Genomic DNA, 23,651 nt, shown 5'->3' on the forward strand with positions numbered 1-23,651 from the left:
ATGCACCAATATATTTACATACCTTTGACATTTCCTTCATATGTGCCAGTATTATACTACGCATTTAAGACTTGGTTTGAAAGATGCTTCCTATTTATTCACGCCAAACTTTGATATCGTTCATAATAGACTTTTGCATTTGGTACCAATTATTTCTGCTTCTGCAACAAGCCACTGAATGGACGGTGTATTATCTTCTTCGGCCAAAGTAATTTTCTTTCCGAAGATGGTAATCTTTATAAGCAAACGTCAAGTGACGGATCCATATCAATCATGGAATTATGAATAATCAGCCGAATTAATTAAAAATATATTCGACTATAACCTCAATATTATTTTATTTTTCTTATTTTTAAATAATAATGCAGATATAATAAGAAAAACTATAAAAAACGCGTGTATAATTGGTTTTGCGAACTCGTTGCCCGTGCTTGATATACTACCATAATATATCAATGGCGATTAGTGTTAAAACCGATTTGATAGGAAGATTTTTTTAAGTACACTAAAAAAAGCCCTGTTCATTCTCTATGCACTGATAAAAATGGGTTGCCATGACTATAACCGTTTTCAAGTAATCAATTATCAAGGTACCATCTGCATCCGCCATTTTTTTTCATAAAGTCAAAATAACTTAAAAACCACAAATGCCAGATTTCGACATGTGGTTATCAAAAGAACTGAAATTTCACGTAGAATCGAAAAAATGCAATAAAAAATAGGGGTTGCCATTGAAAATAACTAAGTTACTACCTACTTCCGGTGTTTGCGAAAGTGCGGCCATTTTGAAAATATTTTACATCGATTCGGCCTTCAGAGTAACTCCTAAGTACACATTTTCATACATATATGACATTTTCAAAAACATACCTATTTTACTTTCCCAGAAACGTTTAACTAAAGCTCCCAAAAAAACACCCTGTAGTTGCTCGTGATAGTTGGGAGTAGACTATATTTAGATCACCAGTTGTTAGAAACTCTACTATAAGAATGATCTTTGCCATAGCGGTAGGTAAGTGTTAATTTAGAACTAGATCACATTATTAGACATTACCACCGCCTTTCTTAATAGTAATTTGAATGAATGAAAGAATTTTTATGGCTCAAACAGAAGGTTATATTATTAATAATAAAGTCTTAAATATTAAACAAAGCCATATATGGGGTAATATGTTCAGTTCAGTTCCAACTTCGACACGGTTGTGTTATATGTTATAAATTGTAAGTGATAAAAAAATAATTAATCCATTTTAAGGCCGTTATAAATTTATTGTTATTTAGCTGTAATATATAATCTACCTACGTATTTAAATTTACGTTACATTATTTTATTAATAAAATAACTCAGATGTCGCTTTTGCCCCCTCTAATTATAAGCTTGCCGCTCCTTCGTAAGCTTTTTAGCTACGGGGCTGAACAATGGAGGGCAGCTAAGAGCTCATGCGTGCAATGATTTTTTACTCTTTAAAACATTATTTATTGCATGTTCTTTAAGTTTTGAAAAGATTTTAAGGATTGGCAATTTTTTTTATCGCCCCTTGAAATGGAGTGAAATTTAATAATCATTTTCCCCATGTTACACAAGATTTTTAGCAACCAAGCAAATTCGATTTTTTTTTGGTACCTAACCGCTAGTGATGCTTAAAAATGACTGCTAATTTAATTGTTTGAGTAATCCGCCGATCAAATCGTGGTAAGGAATCGGTGTACAGGAATAGAAGAACCAAACCAGTTCAGGAAGCTCTCGTGAATCAAAGAAATCTGAGGGAATCCCGGAGACAGTTTTGGGAACCCCAAAGAAATCCCATGATTGTTCATAATTTTGTGTTAAAATTTTGAAAAATTTGGTGAAGTGAAGGAAACGAGAAAAAATTATGGAAATCAAATATGAAATTAAAATTCTATTTAAAAGTTATTTACATAAAAGTCAAGAAAATGACACATTACTGGCGAGGAAATACTGAAGTGCGAGGCCCTTTGAGGGCGAGTACATTAATTTTCGAGTCAAGTAATGTCATTTTACTGACGAGTTTTGTTTTAAATTTTACCCGAAATGGTATTTTAACATAAAATTTCAATTTTCATATAGAACTTTTGATTAATGTCAATCTGTCAATGATGACAGGAGTCATTATAGACATTTAGCAATGTGACAGGTGCGGCAGGTAAAGTGACAGGCGGCAGGAAGAGTACACTGGTCTGCCTCCGTCATAAAAACTAACACTTTCCCGACATAAAGTAGGCATAAAAATGAAGGTTTCAGGACGATTTTGGGTAAAATAAATTATAATCCAACCGAATCCATTATTATTTATAGGCTCCTCATCTGCAACGAAAAAGATATGTACCTAGTCCTTTGAAATGCTTAAAGCACTTACATTAATTTGGTTACACTTGACCCTTTCCTTTATTCTTCTAGCTACGCATGGCACGAATAAATCAGGATCGGTATTCTCCAATGCTAACCCGGTGAATTTGTTACTTATCCAGCTTACCATAAATCCTACCACCAACGTGCATATAAAACCAATGAAACCATTATAAAGGTAAGACAAGCGATATAACCAAAAGTATTCACTGGAATCAAAATTGAAGGTCTCCGTGACCATTTTAGTACTCACCGACTCTCATTTTGTAATACATTATGCTGAGCAGTGATTTGATGGCAAGCATCTACTCGCACAGGCAGTTTGGGAAGACCGGGCCTTGGGCGACCAAATGCAGCCCAAAGGCAAACGGTCAACCCGCTGAAGAACCCCATTATCGCACCCTTAAGATTAAAATTAAGAACCATTTACCATTAAGTAAACCTACCTTTTGATTAGCATTGATTGTACACATACCCAAAGTAAATATCCCCAGAAGTGGCCCCCCGAGTATCCCAATTACAGTTAAAGCAGCTTGTAGAACTCCCCCTAAAAGTTGTGCTAGAAACGCAAAACCTATGCATATAATGCCACCACCAAACGATATGGCTTTACTGTAGAAGGATAATTGACTGTCGGTAGGGTGAGAACCGGTGAGTTTGTGGTAGACGGGCTGCAACAACGCATCGTTTGAGATTGCCACTTTTAATTAGCTTACTTTTAAGTAATCTTCCAAAGTGACTGCTGCTAAACAATTCAGTGACGATGACAATGAAGATAACGATCCGCTGAATATACCGGCGACAAAGAGTCCACTTAATCCAGGAATGTGTCCCGTTGAGTCAACAACGTAATAGGGCATTAACTGAAAGCCCATTAGCCCTTAACAATTTCAAATGTGTAAGTCACCTGATCGGAAGAGGTAATACTTCCGTTAGAAACTGGATCGCAATCGTAGTACCTCGCGTATATGGCCAATCCGGAAAGTGATGTACATAGATTGAGACCTACGATGATGGGAAACTGCAACCAGAGTGCCTGTCGTGCTCTTTTCAAATCTTTCACCGTCAAATATCTTTGCACTTGCGTTTGACTCACGCAATTCTGCGATAGAAATGTTATCCCTCCACCAATTATGAGCGAAAACCAAGAATGTCGGACTGTGGGATCGATCTCAAAGCTGCAATTATATCTACCTATATCGCGTTTACTGTGGTATAACTTACTTTAACAAATCAGTTCTGTTCCCTTCCTTCGCAACTCTCCAAATTTCTGCGAGACTTCCACTTTGCCGTATTGCAAATATCGGTATACTAGCTAGTGCTCCAAACATAAGTAACGACTGAAATACGTCGGTTATAATCACGGCTTTCATACCGCCGATACTCGAATAAAAAGTGCAAACCAAACCTAAAACGTTATCTATTATTGAAAGTGATACGAAAAAGTGATTAGCAGACCAATGCTTAAAATTGCAACGTTTTTCGACAATCCAGTGACCGCTTCTAGAGCAAGTGCGGGGGCGTACAACACAAGTCCTGAGTAGAAAATCATTTGCAAACTGTACGCAAGGGAACCAATCAGTCTTGCTATTGTTCCGTATCGCTTTCCCAAATACTAAAACGTTCTTTGTAGTGTAGGTTCAAAATTCAAAATACTGGATTAGTTGAAGTAACAATCTGAATACAACAGCAAATCCAAAAATGACCTTTCTACAGAAGTTTATTTGTGGTTGATGTGCTCCAACATCTTTTGTGAAAAGCTGGTTAAGTAATATACCAACTTACCTCATATACACTTGTCACCCGCAATTGGAAAAATATTGGCAAGTACACGTAAGATGCAATAGGCGCGACGATTACGTAGCCAAAAAACAATATAATGAACTGCAGCCCAAACGTGTAAATTTCACTTGCATTTCCTAAAAGTGAAATCGCAGACACCGTCGATGCCATCAAGGAAAATGCAACTGGTACAACATGCATGTTACTATCGGCGAACAAATACTCCTAAAACAACATTAAAAGGTGAACACTTTCCCTTTTGGTCATCTTACCCCAACTGTGCTTTGTTTACCGCCAGTAAAGCGACAATAAATCCCGATTCCGGATGATATAAGTAAAACTGTAGAAATCACAACATAATCCCAAACGCCAAGTAGATGTACGTCCATTATGATAATCTATTGGACAAATCTAGTTACTCACTTATTTATGTGGCCTGTATGTCTTCTTGACGGCAAAAAAAGGAAATGTTTACTGGTTAATGCTTTTTGTTACTACCAATCCCAAATAATTTCAAAGACGTTAATAAATACTACTCAACTGCAGACTCTAAGTTAGTGTTTTTTTTTGCTGAACTCAGAAATGCAGTACAATATCTCCATTAAAAAGATGTAATTTGAGCTATCACCCAGACAGTATAAGATCATACGCCTTCGTGTATAAATTTTGATTAAAAATTTAGAAAACGCATGGCTCTAGTCTACATCATACTTATGTAGTGTACTGTGGTAGTACCTACCGATCAAAATTATCAAATCAAATTTAAATCGCCTAAAGTGGCGAAATTGTAACTAAAACACGCGATAATTTCAACAATTATCTTAGTTCATTCGGTCTCATTGTTAGATACGTAATTATAATCGCAAATTGGTGTAACTGCTTACTGGAAGTTTCTGTTCAATTTATTAAACACCCCAAACCACATTTCAAAATAAATTTCCATATATAACAACAATCGAAATCTGATGTTAAATGTCCTAATTATCCAGTACCTATATACACGGTGTCCATTTTTCGAGTGCCACTATGGGGATCTCGCTTACCTTAAGAGCTAGAAAGTTGGTTAAATGGGGACAAAGTTGCGAATTTCCTTGCTGAATAACCATCTGAAAAGAAATTTAAAATATCATCAATAGTTCTGAAAATATCACAAAAAAAACGAAACTTTCTGATTTTCGTTTTTAATTTTTTCATGATAAACTTAGTCGTGCTAGACATTTCTAATTGACACATTATTCGAACACTTTTCAATGGAGATTTCGAATGTGACATCTCGGTTTAAATAACTTTTAAGATGACAGAGAAACACGTGGCAACTTTAGTTTTTCTTATGGGCGCCATTTTTAATTTTGAGATTTTAAGATTACGTCTTTTTTTCTCTTTACGACGATATATCACACATGGTGGTTCAGTATCACATTTTTCCTAAAATACAATTTTTTATTTTTTGGGAAGAGTGCTTTGGAAAAACAAAACGTTCTTTTATTGTGAACAAAAGTTTGACAGTTTGATGCATATGTCCGGTTGCAGCGTTGGCATCAGGGAACTAGATGTGTTTTCGATTTTCATATGAACAGAATTGCACCTTCGTTTTGCAAGAAAATTATAATTCAAAATAGAACAAAATACATAAGAATAAATAATATTTTAGCAATAAAACTAGCACAAACGTAAATGACACTGCTTGAAATAGGTCAACATTTTGTTCACAACAAAAGAACGTTTTGTTTTTGCATAGCACTCTTCGCATAAAATGAAAATTGTATTTTTAGAAAAAATGTGATACTGAACCACCATGTGTGATATATCGTTGTAAAGAGAAAAAAAGACCTAATCTCAAAATGTTAAAATCCAAAATGGTGCCCATAAAAAAAACTAAAGTTGCCACGTGTTTCTCCGTTATCTTGAAAGTTATTAAAAACAGGATGCCATATTTGAAACCTCCATTAAAAAGTATCCGAATAATGTGTTAATTAGAAATGTCTAGTACAATTAGTTTACAATGAAAAAGTTAAAAATGAAAATCAGAAATTTTCGATTTTTTGCCATATTTTCAAAACTATTGAAGATATTATAAATTTCTTTTTAGATTATTATTCAGCACGAAAATTCGCAACTTTGCCCTAATTTAACCAAGTTTCTATCTCTTAAGATAAGCGAGATCCCCACTCGAAAAATGAACACCGTGTAGCTGCTAAGGGTTTCAACGTGAAGACTTGTAATCCAAGGTTAGTTTTATTTACTTCTGTTTAAGCTGTTTAAATAATTCTCGGATGGTGGGATTGAAGGTGACATTGTTGAAATATTTGAATTTTAAGTTACTTGCAGCACTATATTAAGAGGCACAGTGGACAAAGCACCAAAAAATGTAGCAAAGATTATAGTCTTCTCTTTCAAATGAATGATAAAGTGCAAATTTGGTACGGTAAAACAATAAAAGATTATCGGTAGGTAAACGTGACTATTCAAGAAACCAGTAAAAATTTAAAAAAATATATAATTACTGTAAATATGGCACAAGATACAGGAGGTGCATTTGGAGGTAACAAATTGCCAGGACTGTTGACGCAAGTGGTAAATTACATGCGCAATAATAATTCCATATCAACAAATGTTGTTATTTATTTGACAGGTTATTGCCCTGATTGGAACTTTGATACATACCCACTATGAAGAATTAATATTTTTCTGATTTTTCAAAACAGGGCTAATAAGATTATTCTTACTCTACTATAAGCTACTAGCCAACTTTAAGACAGTACTTTGACAGTAAAACAATTATTTATACCTACTGATCACTTTATGCGTTCCTTTCCTATAAATTGCGCTATCTATTCTGATAACAGTAATATTAATTAATGATTATTCTACACAAACACAAAACATCTCATTACCTCGCCATACACGATGGGTGTTGCTTGAGTCGTTCCTACAAAGTACAATTAATGTGGAATCTTTGAAAAAATAGAATTTTGGTATAAAAATGTGATGTGTTACTAATTTTGGAAAAAGGTTCGATTTTTAATTGGTTTTTCAACCTCAATAAAAAAAAGAATTTGCAACGTATAGATACAGATAGAACTGTTGGATGTATTTTGCCCGATTAAAGGTTAATAGTGCGAACCACCCCTAAATGAAACTTGAACTGAACCTTTTAATAAAAGAACCAAAGGTTACATAACACATAACACAGAATTATAATGATACAATAAAATAAAATAAAATACAAAAAATGCAGTGCACAGTAACATAATGCAGAAGGTATTTATTTATCATCTATTAGTAATAGTATATTTTATAGTAGGGTAGATAAGTCTGCCTGAGCAGGAAGTTTGCATCCCGATGCACCTTGAGATATGAGGAATTATAACCAGTCATGGTAACTGTGGTTGGTAGAAATCAATTCCTTTCGTTGAAACCTTTCAGTAGAGTACCATGAAGGATAAAATCAGTTCCCCCCCCCCTCCCCCTAGGAGCAAGGACAAACGGCGGTAGCTAGTAGAAAACTGTTCCTTTCGTTGAGGCAGTTAATTAAAATACCATGAAAAATAAATGGAAATTCTACCCCCCCCCCCCCCAAGTCGCCCATTTAACTCAAAAATAAGTCGCGTCTGGCACTACTAGAGACATACATGCTTATTCTAAATTGGTTGTTGCATATAGAAGTTATGCACGTTATGCACCTTTTGCAAAAACATTCCATGACTCTAGGAAAATTCCCCCGATAGCAGTTCAAAATTACAGAAGTGGGTCCGGGCATATGAACGGACGAACGGATACACTGACGGACAGACTGGCGAACGAATAGACGGACGAACAAAACGCATTGTTAATTCTTAAAAATTTCCCTACATACAAAAGGATAAACGATACACATAATTACTTCCCCCCTCTGAAAGGCTTCTAATATCAAAAATAATAAGGAAACCAACATTTAAAAAATAATCAACAAATTCAGAACTGTTCTTGAGGACTTCCGAAGTTTGTCTCTTTTATGTATTCATTAACACGACTAAAAGTAATACAGGGTGTCTTAAATTGAGTAGGATAACATGGCTACCTTTGTTATTATTATACTTACAGATTCGGTTAAATTGGCAAAGTTGTGTAATTTTTGATGTTATTGGATATTCGGGTGCGATATTTTGAAAAAAATAAATCGTTACGTAGATAATTTTAAAAAAAGTTAAAATCGCCATTTTTAAAAAGTTTCAATATTTTAGTAACAAAGAGAGCTATCGAAAAAAGTTTCAAATAAAAATTGCAGGATTGGATGGGATAAATTTAATGTACGTAGAAAAATTTTTTTAAATGGCGGTTTTCGAGATATTGACATCAACTTCCTTATTTTAAATGGACGCCATATTGGATTTTTACATCACTAGATAGAGAAAGAAATTACAAAACCAGTGATACTAAGTTCGTGGATACGAAACACTTAGTAGGTATATGAAAGTACCGATAAATATATGAGTAATCGATATTTAGCTTTACGAATTTATGAAAGAAACAAGTTTCGTATGATAACGCGCAAATTGGAATTTATTTCATATACCAGTTGAGCCGCGACCGAATTTCGAGGTGGATTGTATCGATAACGTGCCGTTTCAACTACGCCCAATTTTTGGTTAATTAGTGTAAAGACGAAGGGTTTCGTATGAGAACATGGTTTGGTGCCATGTGCAATCAAATAAAAAGTACGTATATTTGATTTTGTATTTGAGCGCGTAGCCTCTGTTTCTGCACCATTATTTGGTAAATCTATTTCAGACATACGCAACATATGGCCAACGTGCCATATAACAGAAAACATGTCCGAAATAGACATGACCAATCGAAAATTTTGTTCGAACTGCCCAAAGTTCGCATAAAGTACCTTCATAAAACAAATCAAAATTATTATTTATTACTTATTATACCTAATCCCAGAATGAACAATATTACCAGGGTCGTTACAAAAAGCATTAAGTACAAAGAAGTCTAATTTACTCAGTCATTTATGAACATACTGAATTTTTTGGGCATCATTGTATAAACAAAGGATGGTTCTAGGTTTCTATGGACTTACAATTTTGAAAATTGATTTAGATTTTATGTAAATTTGTTGATAAACAGCATAATATTGAGGAATTTTGCTGAAGTTTGAAGTCATAATTAAAATAGTAAAAAAATCTAACACTCTAGAAACCTCTCTTTGTATGTTGTCTTTAAAATATAAAACAATATTGCTAATGTATTTATGTTATGTTACGTAGCAATTTTTTTCTTTTTTCGATGATGTAGGTAACATGTTAGTAGGTACCCTAATACAAGCAAATTTAAAAAATAACATGTAATTACATCGGTAACATTAATCTAGATGTCCTACATTAAAATAAAACAAATGAATGTGTACGTTTGTTACCATTTTATTGCTACTTTCATTTTGTCTTCAATAAGAAACGTATACGTTCATTTGTTTTATTTTCATGTAGGGTATCTAGACTAATGTTATTTATGTAATTATACTAAGTTTTTTTAAACAATTTTCTTGCATTAGGGTACTATGTTACATCATCAAAAGAGAAATCAAATCCCTATCAAATGAGCATAATGCAAAGGTGCACTGTCAATTAAATTCAATTGTTTTTCGTTACTAATTTGTTTTCTGAAATAAAAACAACTGAATGCTGCCTTATTATTGGATATAGAAACATTTTATACACATTTGATATTTACCGAGATATATAGGTACTATTTTCCATACATAATGGGCCTCGTAATGGGCACTCTGTATATAAGCATAATAAATAGAAACAGTATGTGAAGAGTACAAAAAATAGTGTTTTAAAACGCGATCTAAGTCTTGTACGGCGATGAATTCCAGACAATGCATCTAAATATGTTGAAAAATATAAGCATTTTATGAGGGACTAACTACAATGAAGATTGTAACATGCCTTTTCCTGAAAAATATTTGACTTCCTAAAGATTTCTGTTCTTGAATTAGCAGAGATTGCTTGACCTGGAACGAAACATTCTTTCCTGAAGACGATGCATGTTAAATTAACATACAGGGGAAAAATGTTAACACGATTATCCAAAAAATTTGTTAGATGTTTATTTCTACGAAAATATCATAAATTATTTTGAATAGACCAATTTTGTAAGGTAGATTAAGGATTCATTTCGCCAAAACTATCACCAGATTTTCGAAAAACTGGGGAATATTCCATACTCCCCGCATCCGTGGGTGCTACGTTTTCCTTTAAAATGTTTTAGCACTAAGGACTCTCGAGTTTTTCATAGAGGACCATCGGATTTTCCTCTCCTTGTGGGTACTCCAGACCCGAGTCCAGACCCCCCAGGTTTCTGGTGGGTGTGGATTCCAGAGAAAAGTACTAAATGGGCAAAAACAAAAAAAAACGTTTTTTTAATTTTTTATTCGAAATGTAATTCTCGTTTAAAAAACCCACGATAAAACTTGATCGATTTCTTGGGTTTCTTGTGGGCGAAAGTTAATAAAATGTATTTTTTTTATTTGAAACTTTTGATTCATTAACAAATGAATTGTTTCTAACAAATGTCTTCAATTGCAGGTAAATGCCTTATCTGTGGCGATCCAAGTCTCTACACCTAGAAAGGTAAGTCTTTAATATCTTTACTAAATCAATTCTTACATGTGTCTCTTATTTTATAAATCGAAAACTTTTTGATCGGGTTGAATGTCTCCAATGCAAATAATAATGAAAATATGTTTCTTTATTAAGCAAATAAAAAAAAATAAGAAAAAGAAATAACAATTTCAAATTTAAAGAAAAATTGCTGGTGGGAGATCGGCCAAAGGCCGTTTTTCACTCCTCCCATCGGTGCATTAAGCGACGTGAATTCATAATCCGTAAAGAAAACAAAAATAATACTTATGCACAACAATAATACAGAAGTAAGATAAAGAAAATTAAAAACAAAAGATTAAATCGCCCCATTGACATTTGTTTCTCTGGAGAATTAGAAGTTCTGTACGTAACTTGCTTTTGAAATTATTAACATTTTTCTACTTGGTATAATAATTGAAATAATTGTTTAAAATCTTGCATGACAAATATGAAAAGTAATTTTCAAATTTGGAGGACTTATGTTCCATGAGTGAGTAATACTCATTATCCGTGTGTTTGATGTAGTGCTCCATTTTTTATAAGTTTATAATCTTGAGGGAATAAAAGGACTAAATGGTAAAAACTAATATTTTGGTTAATCGATTGCCCTAAGGAAAATTAACCAAAATATAAGTTTTTACCATTTAGTCCATTTATTCCCTCAATACTCGCATTTTATCCCGCAAAGATTTGCTGTGTAAACTATTACATTGTAAGGATACATTTTCCAGTATCAACTTTAATTGCCGAATTGAAATTTTCATATTGTAACTTTTTTTATTATCCGATCTTCTCGAAATTTTAACAGTAGCGCCTTTTGGTAAAGACAAACCCATCGATTATATTGGATTGCATATATGCAGATGTAAATCTCTTATTTATGGAGTAGATACTTTGATAAATAAAATTTTCTTACCAGGAAAGTATTTCTTGTAAAGGGATTTTTCAGAAATCCTTAGTCGTCCTAGATAAGTGGCGGAAGTTCACTAACAATCTTTCAGCAAAATTTCCAACAAATGTCTTGAGCAATTTTTTCTTAAATATTTTGAGAAATTTTGGAAAATTTGGTAAGCATTTTGAATATCTTGCGAATCTATTGAGTCATCGAAACCTAACAACTTTTTCTGTTACCCTTTTGTGAATCTCCTCACGAGGAGAAATGTGCTTATGAATCTTCACAGATAGGACATTATAACGAAAAACAATTGAATTTTTTTAAAAATAGGAATGTACCGTTTCATTAGCTACCCTGATTTGAGACAGATTTTTTTTTTCTCAGAATACTCAGACCATTGAATTGATAATTATAAATTCAATGCTCAGACGTTCATTTCAAGCTTTCCGTAATTAGGTTATTTCACTGCCATGCAGTTAATAATATAAGTTTTTTGAACACTTATTGCGATGAAAACCATTTTATTGCTAATTTTATTGTACACGTTCACTTGTTTTATTTTCAAATAGGATATCTAGACTAATGTTATTGATGTAATCATAATACATTTTTTTGAAAAACTTTTTTGCGTTAGGGTGCTAACATGTTTCATCATTGAAGAGAGAAAAAAAATCTATTAAATGAGCTTAATGAAAAGGAGGATCACTGCCATTTAAAACAATTCAATTGTTTTTCGTTACTCATTTGTTTTCTGAAATAAAAACAACTGAATGCTGGCTTATAAAATCAAAATAATGTTAAACATCTTTCATATAGAAAAATTTTGTATACATTCGATATTTACCGAGATATAGGTATATTACTATATTCCATTCATAATGGCCGCCCTGTATGTAAGCGAGTTGTAGCGGTGTGGTATACTTTCTAAACCAGATGTCTTTTTTTAGCGCATTTTTGTGATATTGTTTGCGTTTTGTCCGTCCGTCCGTCCGGACCCACTTCTTCCGTTTCGAACTACTATCGTCTATTTTTCTTGTTGTGTAATTGCACTGTTCACAATTAAAGTCATGTGTTAGACGATGATTTCTTAAATTATTCTTATTGTTGCTTGCATAATTGCATTCACCAAAAATAAGTACCTACCTTGAGAGGCCTAAATGAGCAGGGTCTGACATATGGAATAGACAGAACACAATGAAAATAAAAAATAATATAATTATATAAATCAACTACATTAATTAACAACTTTGAGATTTATTGCTTGAACTTTTGTTATTCATGAAAACACCGTCGGATATCTAAAACAGACACAAATTTTACGTAACTGCAAAGTCTTCTCTGGATGTTACCTCAATTTTGTCACGTTTTAATCTTTTCCTCATCCGTTTGGCTATAAAAGGTACAAACAAATTTGGGTCCGTATTCTTAGCCATTGTACCACAGAGTTTGTTGCATAATATGCTTACAACGATCCCCACGACCAAAGTGCATATTAAACCTAGTACTCCATTGTACAGATAAGAAACGCGATACAGCCAAAAATAGTCCCTAAAAAAACTTGACTTTGAATCGCAAAACCCTGGTCAAAGACTTACGTGTCATCGGTTCTTGAATGAAGCAAAGGTACAGATATGTTGTGCAAGTATCTTGTGCTACTACAACCATCAACACGGACCGGTAGCTTCGGAAGCGGGGGTCTAGGCCCCCCAAAGGCGATCCAAATAGAGAACGCCAGGCCCGTCACCAAGCCTGTTACTGCGCCCTGAATCGTAAATCATGAGACAACTATAGTTATGTGTACAGGGTGTTTTTTTGGGAGCTTTAGTTAACAGTTTCTGGGAAAGTAAAATAGGTAAGTTTTTGAAAAATTGTACTTAGGAGTTACTCTGAAAGCCGAATCGATGTAAAATATTGTCAAAATGGTCGCACTTCCGGAAACACCGGAAGTAGATAGTAACTTCGTTATTTTAAATGACAACCCCTATTTTTTATTGCATTTTTGGATTCTACGTGAAATTTCACTTTTATTGATACCCATATGTCGATATCTACCATTTATGGTTTTTAAGTTATTTTGACTTTAAGAAAAGAAATGGCGGATGCAGATGGTACCTTGATAATTGATTACTTGCAAACGGTTGTAGTCATGGCAACCTATTTTTATCAGTGCATAGAGAATGAATAGGGCTTTCTTTTAGTGCACTTAAAAAAAAGTTAAGTTGCGTATGACCGCCCCTATGGATATCCAAATTTATGAAACTTCAAAGACTAAAAACTCAGTTTTTTTAAATGGAATGACCATGTTCTTACTATTCCATGAGATAGAGAATCGAAATGGGCATATTTTGACAATACATGTTCCTATAGCTATCTTTAACAGTTTCTGACTTATTCCCATTTTATTGAATTGACACTATTTTTTTAGGTTTTTCTTTTTAGTAGTCGGCCATGATTCTATAACAATTGAATTTTAAACAAATCTAGTGACACTAATCCATCACCCACTGTTATAGGTTAACATAAGTTTTTCAAAAATCGAAAAATGACTCGCAGTGGTTTCACTCATTTTGGAATTTAATTGTTATTTATGGTGAAATGGGCAGAATCGCGGCGCGTGCTTTCCGTACATTCATTCGAAAACTAGAACGAAATTGTATGAATTTTGGAAATTTTGTACTCCTAATGACCGTTGAAGCACAAGTGATACAAAGCTCTAGAAGAGAATATTTAAGAAAATGAATTGAATTGCAAATGCAAGATTAACAAAATAAATTCAATGCAAAATATAAAAAACTTCGTTTTTGGTATGGAATTGTTGCTAGAACAGACCTTTCTTAATTTCCAGACTTATACGTTGTTTAAGAAATTCAGTTGAACGACTCTGTTTAGATTTTTCAAAAATTTTCCGTCCTACATCCTTAATAAATGAGTTATTTATTAATGAATTATTTAGACTAGAACTAGAATCAGTGGTATTAAAGAATCCATTCCTTGATTTGTTTAAAATTCGATTGTTATAAAATCATGGCCAACTACTAAAAAGAAAATGCGAAAAAAAATGGCATCAATTCCGAGATCAATTCAATGAAATGGGAATAAATCAGAAACTGTTAAAGATAGCTATAGGAACATGTAATATCAAAATATGCCAATTTCGATTCTCTATCTCATGCAATATTAAGAACATGGTCATTCCATTTAAAAAAACTGAGTTTATAGACTTTGAAGTTTCTTAAATTTGGATCTCCATAGGTGCGGTTGTACGCAACTTAACTTTTTTTTAAGTACACTAAAAGAAAGCCCTATTCATTCTCTATGCACTGATAAAAATGGGTTGTCATGACTATAACCTTTTTCAAGTAATCAATTATCAAGGTACCATCTGCATCCGCCATTTTTTTTCTTAAAGTCAAAATAACTTAAAAACCATAAATGGCAGATATGACATATGGGTATCAAAAGAACTGAAATTTCACGTAGAATCCAAAAATGCAATAAAAAATAGGGGTTGCCATTTAAAATAACAAAGTTACTATCTACTTCCGGTGTTTCCGGAAGTGCGGCCATTTTGAAAATATTTTACATCGATTCGGCCTTCAGAGTAACTCCTAAGTACAAATTTTCAAAAACCTACGTATTTTACTTTCCCAGAAACGTTTAACTAAAGCTCCCAAAAAAACACCCTGTATAGTACCTGTTCGTTAGCAGTCCTTGTAAACATTCCCAAAGAAAATAACCCTAATAACGGTCCTCCCACCACTCCAAATATGGTTAAAGCGGCTTGAAGAACGCCGCCCAAGAATTGTGCCAAAAACGCTATGGCGATACAAACCAACCCATAAATGAACGATATAATCTTGGTCCGTATTGATAATCGCTTATCGGAAAGTTCGTACCCTTTTATTCTGTAGTAGAGAGGCTGAAAGGACCATACTTTCATGAGTATAATTAATTGGAACTCACTTTAAAGTAATCTTCTAGCGTCACAGCTGCTAGGCAGTTCATTGCGGCGGATACTGTAGACAATGTCCCGCTAAATATCCCCGCAACGAAAAATCCACTGATTCCTGGAATGTGTCCCATGGAGTCGATCACATAATAAGGCATCAACTAAAAAAAAACACCGGTTATTACTAGTTACTGCCGGTCTGGACCGGATCACCTGATCTGTGGACGTAATACTGTTATTGGAAACTGGATCACAGTTGTAATACTTGGAATATATAGCTAATCCAGAAAATGATGTACACAAACTGAGAGCTGTCAGAATGGGCCAATTTAGCCATAGCGCTTGCTGGGCCTTTTTCAAATCCTTAACTGTTAGGTATCGTTGGACTTGCGTCTGGTTAACAGCGTACAGAGAGAGAAACGTTACTCCCCCACCTATTATAAGCGAAAACCAGGAATGTCGAACGGTAGGGTCAATGTCAAAGCTGCAATTGGCAATGTAAAAACCATCCACAACTGCAGAGGATTAGGTACTTGAGTAAACTCGTCCTGTTGCCTTCCTCCGCTATCCTCCATATATCTGCAATACTCCCAGTCTGAACAAATGCGCAAATTATTATGCTAAATACGGCTCCGAACATTAGTATGGATTGAAATAAGTCAGTCATAAGTACCGCTTTCATGCCTCCAAGTGTCGAGTAGAATGTGCAGACCAACCCTTAAACGCGTGAGTCTTTTAGGAGTAAACTTAGTGCATGATTACCTACCGACTGTTAAAATAGCCGCTAGCTGCGTTATACCAGTCAGTGCTTCTAAAGCGAGAGCAGGTGCGTATAATACAATACCCATATATAAGACCATCTGCAAACTGTAGCACACAGAGGCTGCAAGTCTGGCAAATTGCCCAAATCGCCTCTCCAGGTACTACATTCAGGAAATAAGATATGCAATTAGTTTGCGAAACCTCCTCACCTCATATACACTCGTTGCTTGCAATTGAAAAAATACAGGTAAATACAAGTAAGCCGCGACAGGTGTAAAAATCCCGTACGAAATATTAATCACGATAAATTGAAAACCAAACGTGTAGTTCTCACTTGCAACGCCCAACAGGGTAATTGCGGACATGAACGATGCCATTAGTGAGAACGCGACCGGCGCTATGTGCATGTTATTGTCCGCCAGTAAATATTCCTAAAACAAAATTATTATTCCAACACATGACAAAGGTACTCTTACCTTGACAGTTTTTTGTTTGCCCCCAGTGAAACGGTAGTACACTCCGATTCCGGCCGATATCACTAAAACTGCTCCCAGGACGACATAGTCCCAAACTCCCAGTAAGTTGATGCGTTGCACCATTGTATATTCAAAGCCTAAAACGAAAAGGGTCAGTATTATTTTTCTGATTGTACAATCTGGGATGTGTAATTCAAACTGGGAGTAGATATCAAATTACGATAATATTGTATAAATAAATAATTAGTGTATTTGCATATAAAAATAATTAATAAGATGCGAAGAATCGCGCACGATTTTCAGTATGGGAATTTTTTGACAGTCGGCTCGCATTCGGAAACACGACTTTTAATCCGGCTCATGTTCACTAACATTGATTGTTGAACTTCTGTATGAATTTCGTGGAATTCTCTCCATTTTCGTTGTCCCCGCCAAGAATTGCAGTGGGCTTTTTTTCGAATTTTCAAAAACTAATTTCAGATTCGTGATTTTCATGTTCAAAAACCCCCAGATACCAAATTTCCTCGAAATCATAATCTTTTTTCTCGCCCCCGTTTAGGGGCGCGCCCTTACGTGATAGGAATTTTGAATTTTTTTTGCAAAATCGGAAAGGACATACCCCAAAACATATTCAAAGACTTTTTTCTAACCCTGACGGTTGCTTACAAAAAAATTAAAGAAGAAATGCAAATTTCACCACTTTCTTGAGGGTGGCTCCCAAACGAAACAGGTTGGACTCTCGATTTATTTTGAAAAACGTGCTTGTTTTGATCCCCTCTACCACCCAATTTTTTTTACATAGTTTTATGTAACCCCCTGTATGTAAAGATAAATGTATTGTGGTAAAAAGTGCCCCCCACATTTTTTGGAGGGTCAGTTTTTTAACCCCAATGCAATACCTCCCTCATAGACTTCTTTCTAACTCTGATGGTTGCTGAAAAAAAATTAAAGAAGAAATGTGCAAATTTCACCAGTTTCTTGAGGGTGGCTGCGAAACGAAACACGTTGGACCCTCGATTTATTTTGAAAAAGTGCTTGTTTTGATCCCCTCTACCACCCAATTTTTTTTTACATAATTATATGTAACACCCTGTATATAAAGATAAACATAAGGAAAGGTATCATTGAGGTAAAAAATGACCCCGCTCTGTTGTGACGGAAATACACTCCATGAAGCACCAGGAATTCAAACCACTCGATGAAGGAGATCTATCTGTCTATCTGTACTCTCATTTCGGGCCAAGCGGCGGAACCGATTGGGCTCAAATTTGGTACACATGTTCTTAGAATAAAAGAAAGAGCTGAAAAACATTTCGACAGAGCAAGCATGCACCGATTTGCGGATAGTAACTGTGCTCGTCACAGTAAATTTTTTTCATTATATATGAGGAGGATGGAAATAGAAAGATTTGATTATATTTTGAAACAAGTTGGAGATAAACTACCAGAATTTGTAAATAGTAGGCCATGCATTCGTGGAGATTTTTGTTTTGTTTATTGTATCCATGGCAACTAAGACCAACCAATAAAATTCGCTGATGGTAGAAGCATGCCATTTCAAAATTTCGAAAAATATGATATAAATAGAATATACAATCATATAAACATATGCAGGGGCGGACTGGGTACTTACGGGCCAGGTGGAATTGCATAGGTTACGGGCCATTAAAGTATTAGTGTAGTAATGAAGTTGGGGGGGGGGGGGGGAGCTCTGCGGTGCACCACAATAGTATATTAAGATAATGGATAATCAAGTCTTTAAAGCACGCGCAACGAGTTTAAGGGCACGACGCAAAGCGGAGTGCCTTTAACGTTGCAAGTGCTTTAAAGACCAATTATACACGTGTATCTTATAGTATTTTTTATTATACCTGCAGTATAATTTAAAAATAGGAAATACAATGAAATCATATTGACGTTATACTCGAATACATGTCTAATTAAGTGGGCTGGGTGTTCGTAATTCCACGATTGCCATGGAAATGTCACTTGAAGTTTGCTTATAAAAATCATCGTCTTTGTGAATTAAACGATTTCCGTTGAAAAAGATAATACACCGTCCATTAAATCGATTGTCGTAAAATCTAAACAAACGTTGGTAGGTGTAAAATCCAACTCCAGTAACGCCTATTAGGTATAAAGAATATGAAAAGTTGTTTCCATTGATGAATAGGAAGTTACTTACGAATACAGTCTTAAATGCATCCATAATGCTGGCATATATGAAGGAAATGTCAAAGGTATTTAAATCTTCTATATTTTGGTGCATTCTTCAAAACTTTAAAGCAATGCTGCGATTAAAAAGTGGAACAGATTTGGAAGCATACCCTAAATTACGTGCGTTTGTGAAAGCTTCAACCAAAGGATAGGTACAAAAGCCAAAGAAATGTTCTGCATTTACAGAAAGCGACCTAAGAGGATTTTTTTATTTCATCCAGATGACAGTTTCAAAAGTCATACTTGAAGTATCGTTACTTAGCAACTTTAAAGCACGTGTGTTTTAAAGGCCCTTTTTCGCACGCATTTGAGTGTTTAAAACGGAGATTGTGTTTCAGGTATAATAAAAAAAAGTTTTTTGCCGAACCCAAGCGTGCCATGACGAAACAAAAGATGTTCAATTCTTACAATTAACAGTATAGTGTTGGCAGTGTGTGATTGTTTTTTAATCGGCAGAACTAGTTGATATGGTGTTTATTCTGGGAGACTATTACCGGAATTGTTTATTGGCGTCACAAGAGTACGCTGAGAGATATCCTGGCCGAACACATCCAGATCCACACGCGTTTCAAAAGGTGTTGGATAAATTGCCGACACTGTACTGTTAATTGTGAAAATTGAACCTCTTTTGTTTCATCATGGCACACTTGGATTCGGAAAATAAGGTTTTTTTTACAAATTCGCGTTTTTCCCTGAAATTTTCTTATGGAAAGTGTGGTTTTCTTTGTATCAGTGGAAAATTAGTAGTTTTGGCTTGCCAGAGGTATAATTTGTTTAGGGGGGTGCCATTTGAAATTTTTGAAAAATCAAAAATTTAATTTTTTTTCCTAAAAAAATTATGTGACTGTGGAAGAGGTCTTGACCCGTGCCTCAGTCCAAAACTTAGCCGCTTGCGCGATTTAGTTTCTCACAAAAAGACACCATAGAGTGATTTCCTCTTCGCATAAATGGTGGTGCATCAATTCCTTCAATCAACTTTCGAGACAGTCAGAACAGTCTTCTTTATTTATTTTTATCAAAAACCAAAATTCATAGAAGATTGAAATTAACTGCTACCTTAAAGTTTCTGATCTTTCAGACTTTGTTATAAACATTTTCAAAATTCCTACAGCAAGCACTCAATGTACAACATGAACATAAAAATAGAGACCGCAAAATTAGTTTTCAGAAATTCGAGAAAAAAAAGGCACAATTGCAATTGTTCTTAGACCCCCTGGTATAAAGACCCTTTCAATACCTACAGTAGTTTTTAGCGTCGTGAATCTTAGGGTAAGAATATTTGTACAGAATGGTCCAAATTCGTGGCTCACCATTGGGATCTCGTGACGGTGAGAGACGGTGTAGGTTGAATGGGGGCAAATTTGCCTTTCTATGCGACTAAAAAACGCATTTGAAATTTTTGAAAAATCTTTGAAAATAACTACCAAAAAACTGAAAATGTCACATTTGGTTTTCATTTTTCCTAGCATAAACGGTCGAAAATGGACGGTTTCCGTTAACACCATCTATGGGCACTTTTGTTCTGAGAATCTGAATCAGAATTTTCATAGCACGCTAGATGTAGAAGCTACAGGCTACTCCTTCCCCTGTTTCCGACAACAGAGACAAAGTTTTCTGTATCGTCATTGGTTGACGAATGAAGTTACAAGACTTGACGCCTGTATCCTTTAGATTCTCCCACAAAAGTAAGATTTGACTGTAATGTTCACTGAAACCCCTCCAGAAGGTTCTCTTTAACGATAGATAAAGTGAAACAGTTGATTGTGCATTCTAATGAAATCTGTCATTCTTATTGCAAATGGGACGCGAAGCACGATATAAAATGAAGTTCAGAATTTATGATAATGCTGTTTCTATGGAACCGACGTCTAAATTAAATTTAATTAGAATTGTCAGAAGCTTTGCAGTGTTTATATGGCTTCTGCTGTAAAATAAAGTGTTGATAAAGGCAAACTAACCATATCGTGAAAGTTAATAAAATATACCTTTATACAAACTCTTCCAAGCGACATACCTAAACTATTGCCCCAAAACAGATGGAACACATTTTGAGGACAGTAATCAATGGTTTTAAAATAGATTAAGCATACCTGCTAAGTAAAGGAAATTTATGTTTAGATACCCAGGTGATTAAAAATTTGTAATGCTATTACATATGCATGACGCAACGTAATGAAAATATAATCTGCTTTTTTAAATTTGAAATTACCTTAATTAAAGGTTCATAAATGATCATAAGTACTCACCTGCTTTTTTTGCCGACGTATGTATGTCAGCTTGCTCATTACATGCTTTTAATTAAAGTAAACTGACAGTATCTATCGCGAACACTTTTACTTTTAAGTCATGTGCCAAGACGGTGCTTTTTAGTGCAATCTATCTAACACATAATATCGAAATGTTTAAGGACTTCCACACATTATGATAAATATGGTCCAATTTAATTAACGTGCTCATTACATGCTTTTACAGTAAACTGAAGTGGAATTTATTTTACCTTAATGATAGGCAGTCGTTTCATATCTCGAAGATAACACGTTTACTTCTCAGTCATGTGTCAAGTGCTTTTTGATGCCATATCTAAACTCTAAGGGTAGTAGGTACACGTGTGATAATAATATCGAAATTGTTAAGAACTTAAGAACTTCCACACATTATGATAAATATGGTTTAATTTAATTAATGTGATTGGTTTTTTATGTGCACATAAAGTGGTATTCATAATTACAATAATTATGTTGTCTCACTTATACTTACCCGCTATTTTGTTTTATTTTGCGTTACATTACATTAACAATGATATTTATAAATAAGTAGACATTGGGATTTACGTGTACCTATTGTTTTAATTAATATGACAGCCAGATCTTTATTTGTTTTAAGAAGTTATGTTGGTTGCATAAAATTAGGCGCCCTTCAGAAGAGATTTTGTCATTCAAAAGTAGACATACCTGAAAAACAATATGTCTACCACTGTATATGCTAAATAATAAAGAGACTGCGTCTAAAAAGTGAGGTCCGTGTTGTGTACACCCCTCGTTCTTTGGAATTTTTGTAACAAAAACAAATAGTAGGTACAGCACAGGTCTTTATATTTGATGAAACTAATATTAACGATTGTAAAATACAAAACAATATATAATTTTGTCTAAGTACAAAGTACGTCGCAAAATTTAAGTTATACAGAAGTGATCACAAATCCTGCTAAACTCGTATTACCCTAATGAGATCATTAAACAAATACTGTCAACCCACCACTCATTAAAATCGTAACCAGGTACGGTCACGGACAAAATTACTGGTTCTTCTAGAGCCCAATTTGATAGGTACTTCAAGAGTTTGGAAGCTATACGAATTCTTGAGCATGAAGAGAAAAATTTTGCCAGTGACTGTACAACACTTAGTTATAATCTTTAACAGTACAATTATGTTGTAAATTAATATAAAAATATATAATCAGTCTATATCATTATATCTGTGTCTATTTTTAATGATTCCCCATCATGTTGCATAGGTCGAGTAGGTTACGTAAGAACAATCTTTTTCGAGTGAGCGACCCATAGCAATTAAAAATATTGGTCATGATAGCAAGGGGTAGCAAATGCATCTTTTATTTACAATGTATCAAATTTATTTACTTAGTTCCTCAATATTTTAGTTCATTCGCACAATGGAAAGTAACTAGTGAAATTCTGCCTCCTGCAATTTAGCGTTTGAAGGCAGATAGTGAGTTATTGTCAGTACGGGATTTCCCCAAAAAGGGTTTTATAAATTTCTATGTGGTAGTCATTTGCTGTGTAAACCATTAGGAACTTGGAAACAGTGTTAAATGGAATCGCCCTCCGTGCGTTCTGACAGAAGAATAAAACTCAACCTGGAGCTCATATTTTAATTACGCGACACTTTAACAAAACTGGACAACGACTTTGTCTTCTTAACTTCAGGTGTAAAACCTTAAATTTCGTTATCTGGCGAAAACTGACCGGAATAATTTATCGCAACAATGAGATACGAAAACAGCCTTGTTTACTTCCCATTTTTCGTATTTGAAAGTTCATTAGTTCCCAGTCGTCGCTCGGTACTCCCACCGCCATCGCTTGAACTCCAAACACCTGCATTCGTTATCTTGCAAGTGGCGGTGTTAGTAAACAAGGTCAATTAATTTGTCCTAAACTTTTACCTTACGTCCAATTCTTTGTCTATTTGAGAGAAATTTCCCCGGGTTCTATCAAATAAATTGAAACATCTTACATACAGGATGTCCCGATTACTGTTTCCAATGCTTAAACCGAAATTACGTTAACAACACGTAAATTTTTAACACGGGGTGACTCGCTCTAATCTTTATCATTGTTTCAAACTAGAGAAACGATCCCCCCTATAGTTTATACCACCGGCGTACGCAAAGGGGGGGCTGAAGGGGCTGCAGCCCCTCACGAAATGATCGACTTAACTACTCAGCGGCACATCCCGTAAGTCGTCCAGTCATGGTATAATTATTTAAATGCCAAGCGACAATAAAAATGTTGCAGTTGCTGGAAAAACTACCTTACTTTTTCCTTCGCTT

At 34.6% G+C, this 23,651-nt stretch overlaps 3 protein-coding genes across 6 annotated transcripts in view; 1 reads left to right on the forward strand and 2 right to left on the reverse strand.

The window, feature by feature from the left end:
* Positions 1–23,651, forward strand: part of LOC116170802 (39S ribosomal protein L15, mitochondrial) — a 148,876-nt gene that overhangs the window by 88,459 nt on the left and 36,766 nt on the right. Inside the window, exon 5 of one of the 2 annotated variants that reach the window (XM_031487316.1) lies at positions 10,729–10,773. The exons of the other annotated variant lie outside the window; for it this stretch is intronic. The gene's annotated coding sequence lies outside the window, so the exon portion shown is untranslated. The remainder of the gene's footprint in view (positions 1–10,728; positions 10,774–23,651) is intronic. 2 annotated transcript variants of the gene reach the window in all.
* LOC116170795 (putative sodium-dependent multivitamin transporter) lies at positions 1,249–6,942 on the reverse strand. Of its 2 annotated transcripts, none has more exons than XM_031487306.1 (11): positions 6,815–6,942; positions 4,423–4,548; positions 4,154–4,375; positions 3,827–3,983; positions 3,593–3,776; positions 3,276–3,546; positions 3,085–3,231; positions 2,815–3,039; positions 2,622–2,770; positions 2,379–2,577; positions 1,249–2,326 (listed from the first exon to the last, which is right to left on the reverse strand). In XM_031487306.1, the coding sequence occupies exons 2-11, from the start codon at positions 4,537–4,539 to the stop codon at positions 2,312–2,314; spliced, it is 1,686 nt and encodes a 561-aa protein (XP_031343166.1). In that variant the 5' UTR covers positions 4,540–4,548; positions 6,815–6,942; the 3' UTR covers positions 1,249–2,311. The 2 variants fall into 2 exon arrangements, with proteins under 2 accessions (XP_031343166.1, XP_031343167.1); XM_031487307.1 differs by lacking the exon at positions 6,815–6,942 and adding an exon at positions 6,655–6,786.
* Positions 12,876–21,600, reverse strand: LOC116170792 (putative sodium-dependent multivitamin transporter). Of its 2 annotated transcripts, none has more exons than XM_031487300.1 (11): positions 21,582–21,600; positions 16,868–17,004; positions 16,601–16,822; positions 16,396–16,552; positions 16,163–16,346; positions 15,843–16,113; positions 15,644–15,790; positions 15,375–15,599; positions 13,276–13,442; positions 13,030–13,228; positions 12,876–12,978 (listed from the first exon to the last, which is right to left on the reverse strand). In XM_031487300.1, the coding sequence occupies exons 2-11, from the start codon at positions 16,988–16,990 to the stop codon at positions 12,919–12,921; spliced, it is 1,755 nt and encodes a 584-aa protein (XP_031343160.1). In that variant the 5' UTR covers positions 16,991–17,004; positions 21,582–21,600; the 3' UTR covers positions 12,876–12,918. The 2 variants fall into 2 exon arrangements, with proteins under 2 accessions (XP_031343160.1, XP_031343159.1); XM_031487299.1 differs by lacking the exon at positions 21,582–21,600 and adding an exon at positions 21,331–21,545.

Source organism: Photinus pyralis, unplaced genomic scaffold (genome assembly GCF_008802855.1).
Source record: "Photinus pyralis isolate 1611_PpyrPB1 unplaced genomic scaffold, Ppyr1.3 Ppyr1.4_LG5, whole genome shotgun sequence".
In the NCBI taxonomy this organism is placed as follows: Eukaryota; Metazoa; Arthropoda; class Insecta; order Coleoptera; family Lampyridae; genus Photinus; species Photinus pyralis.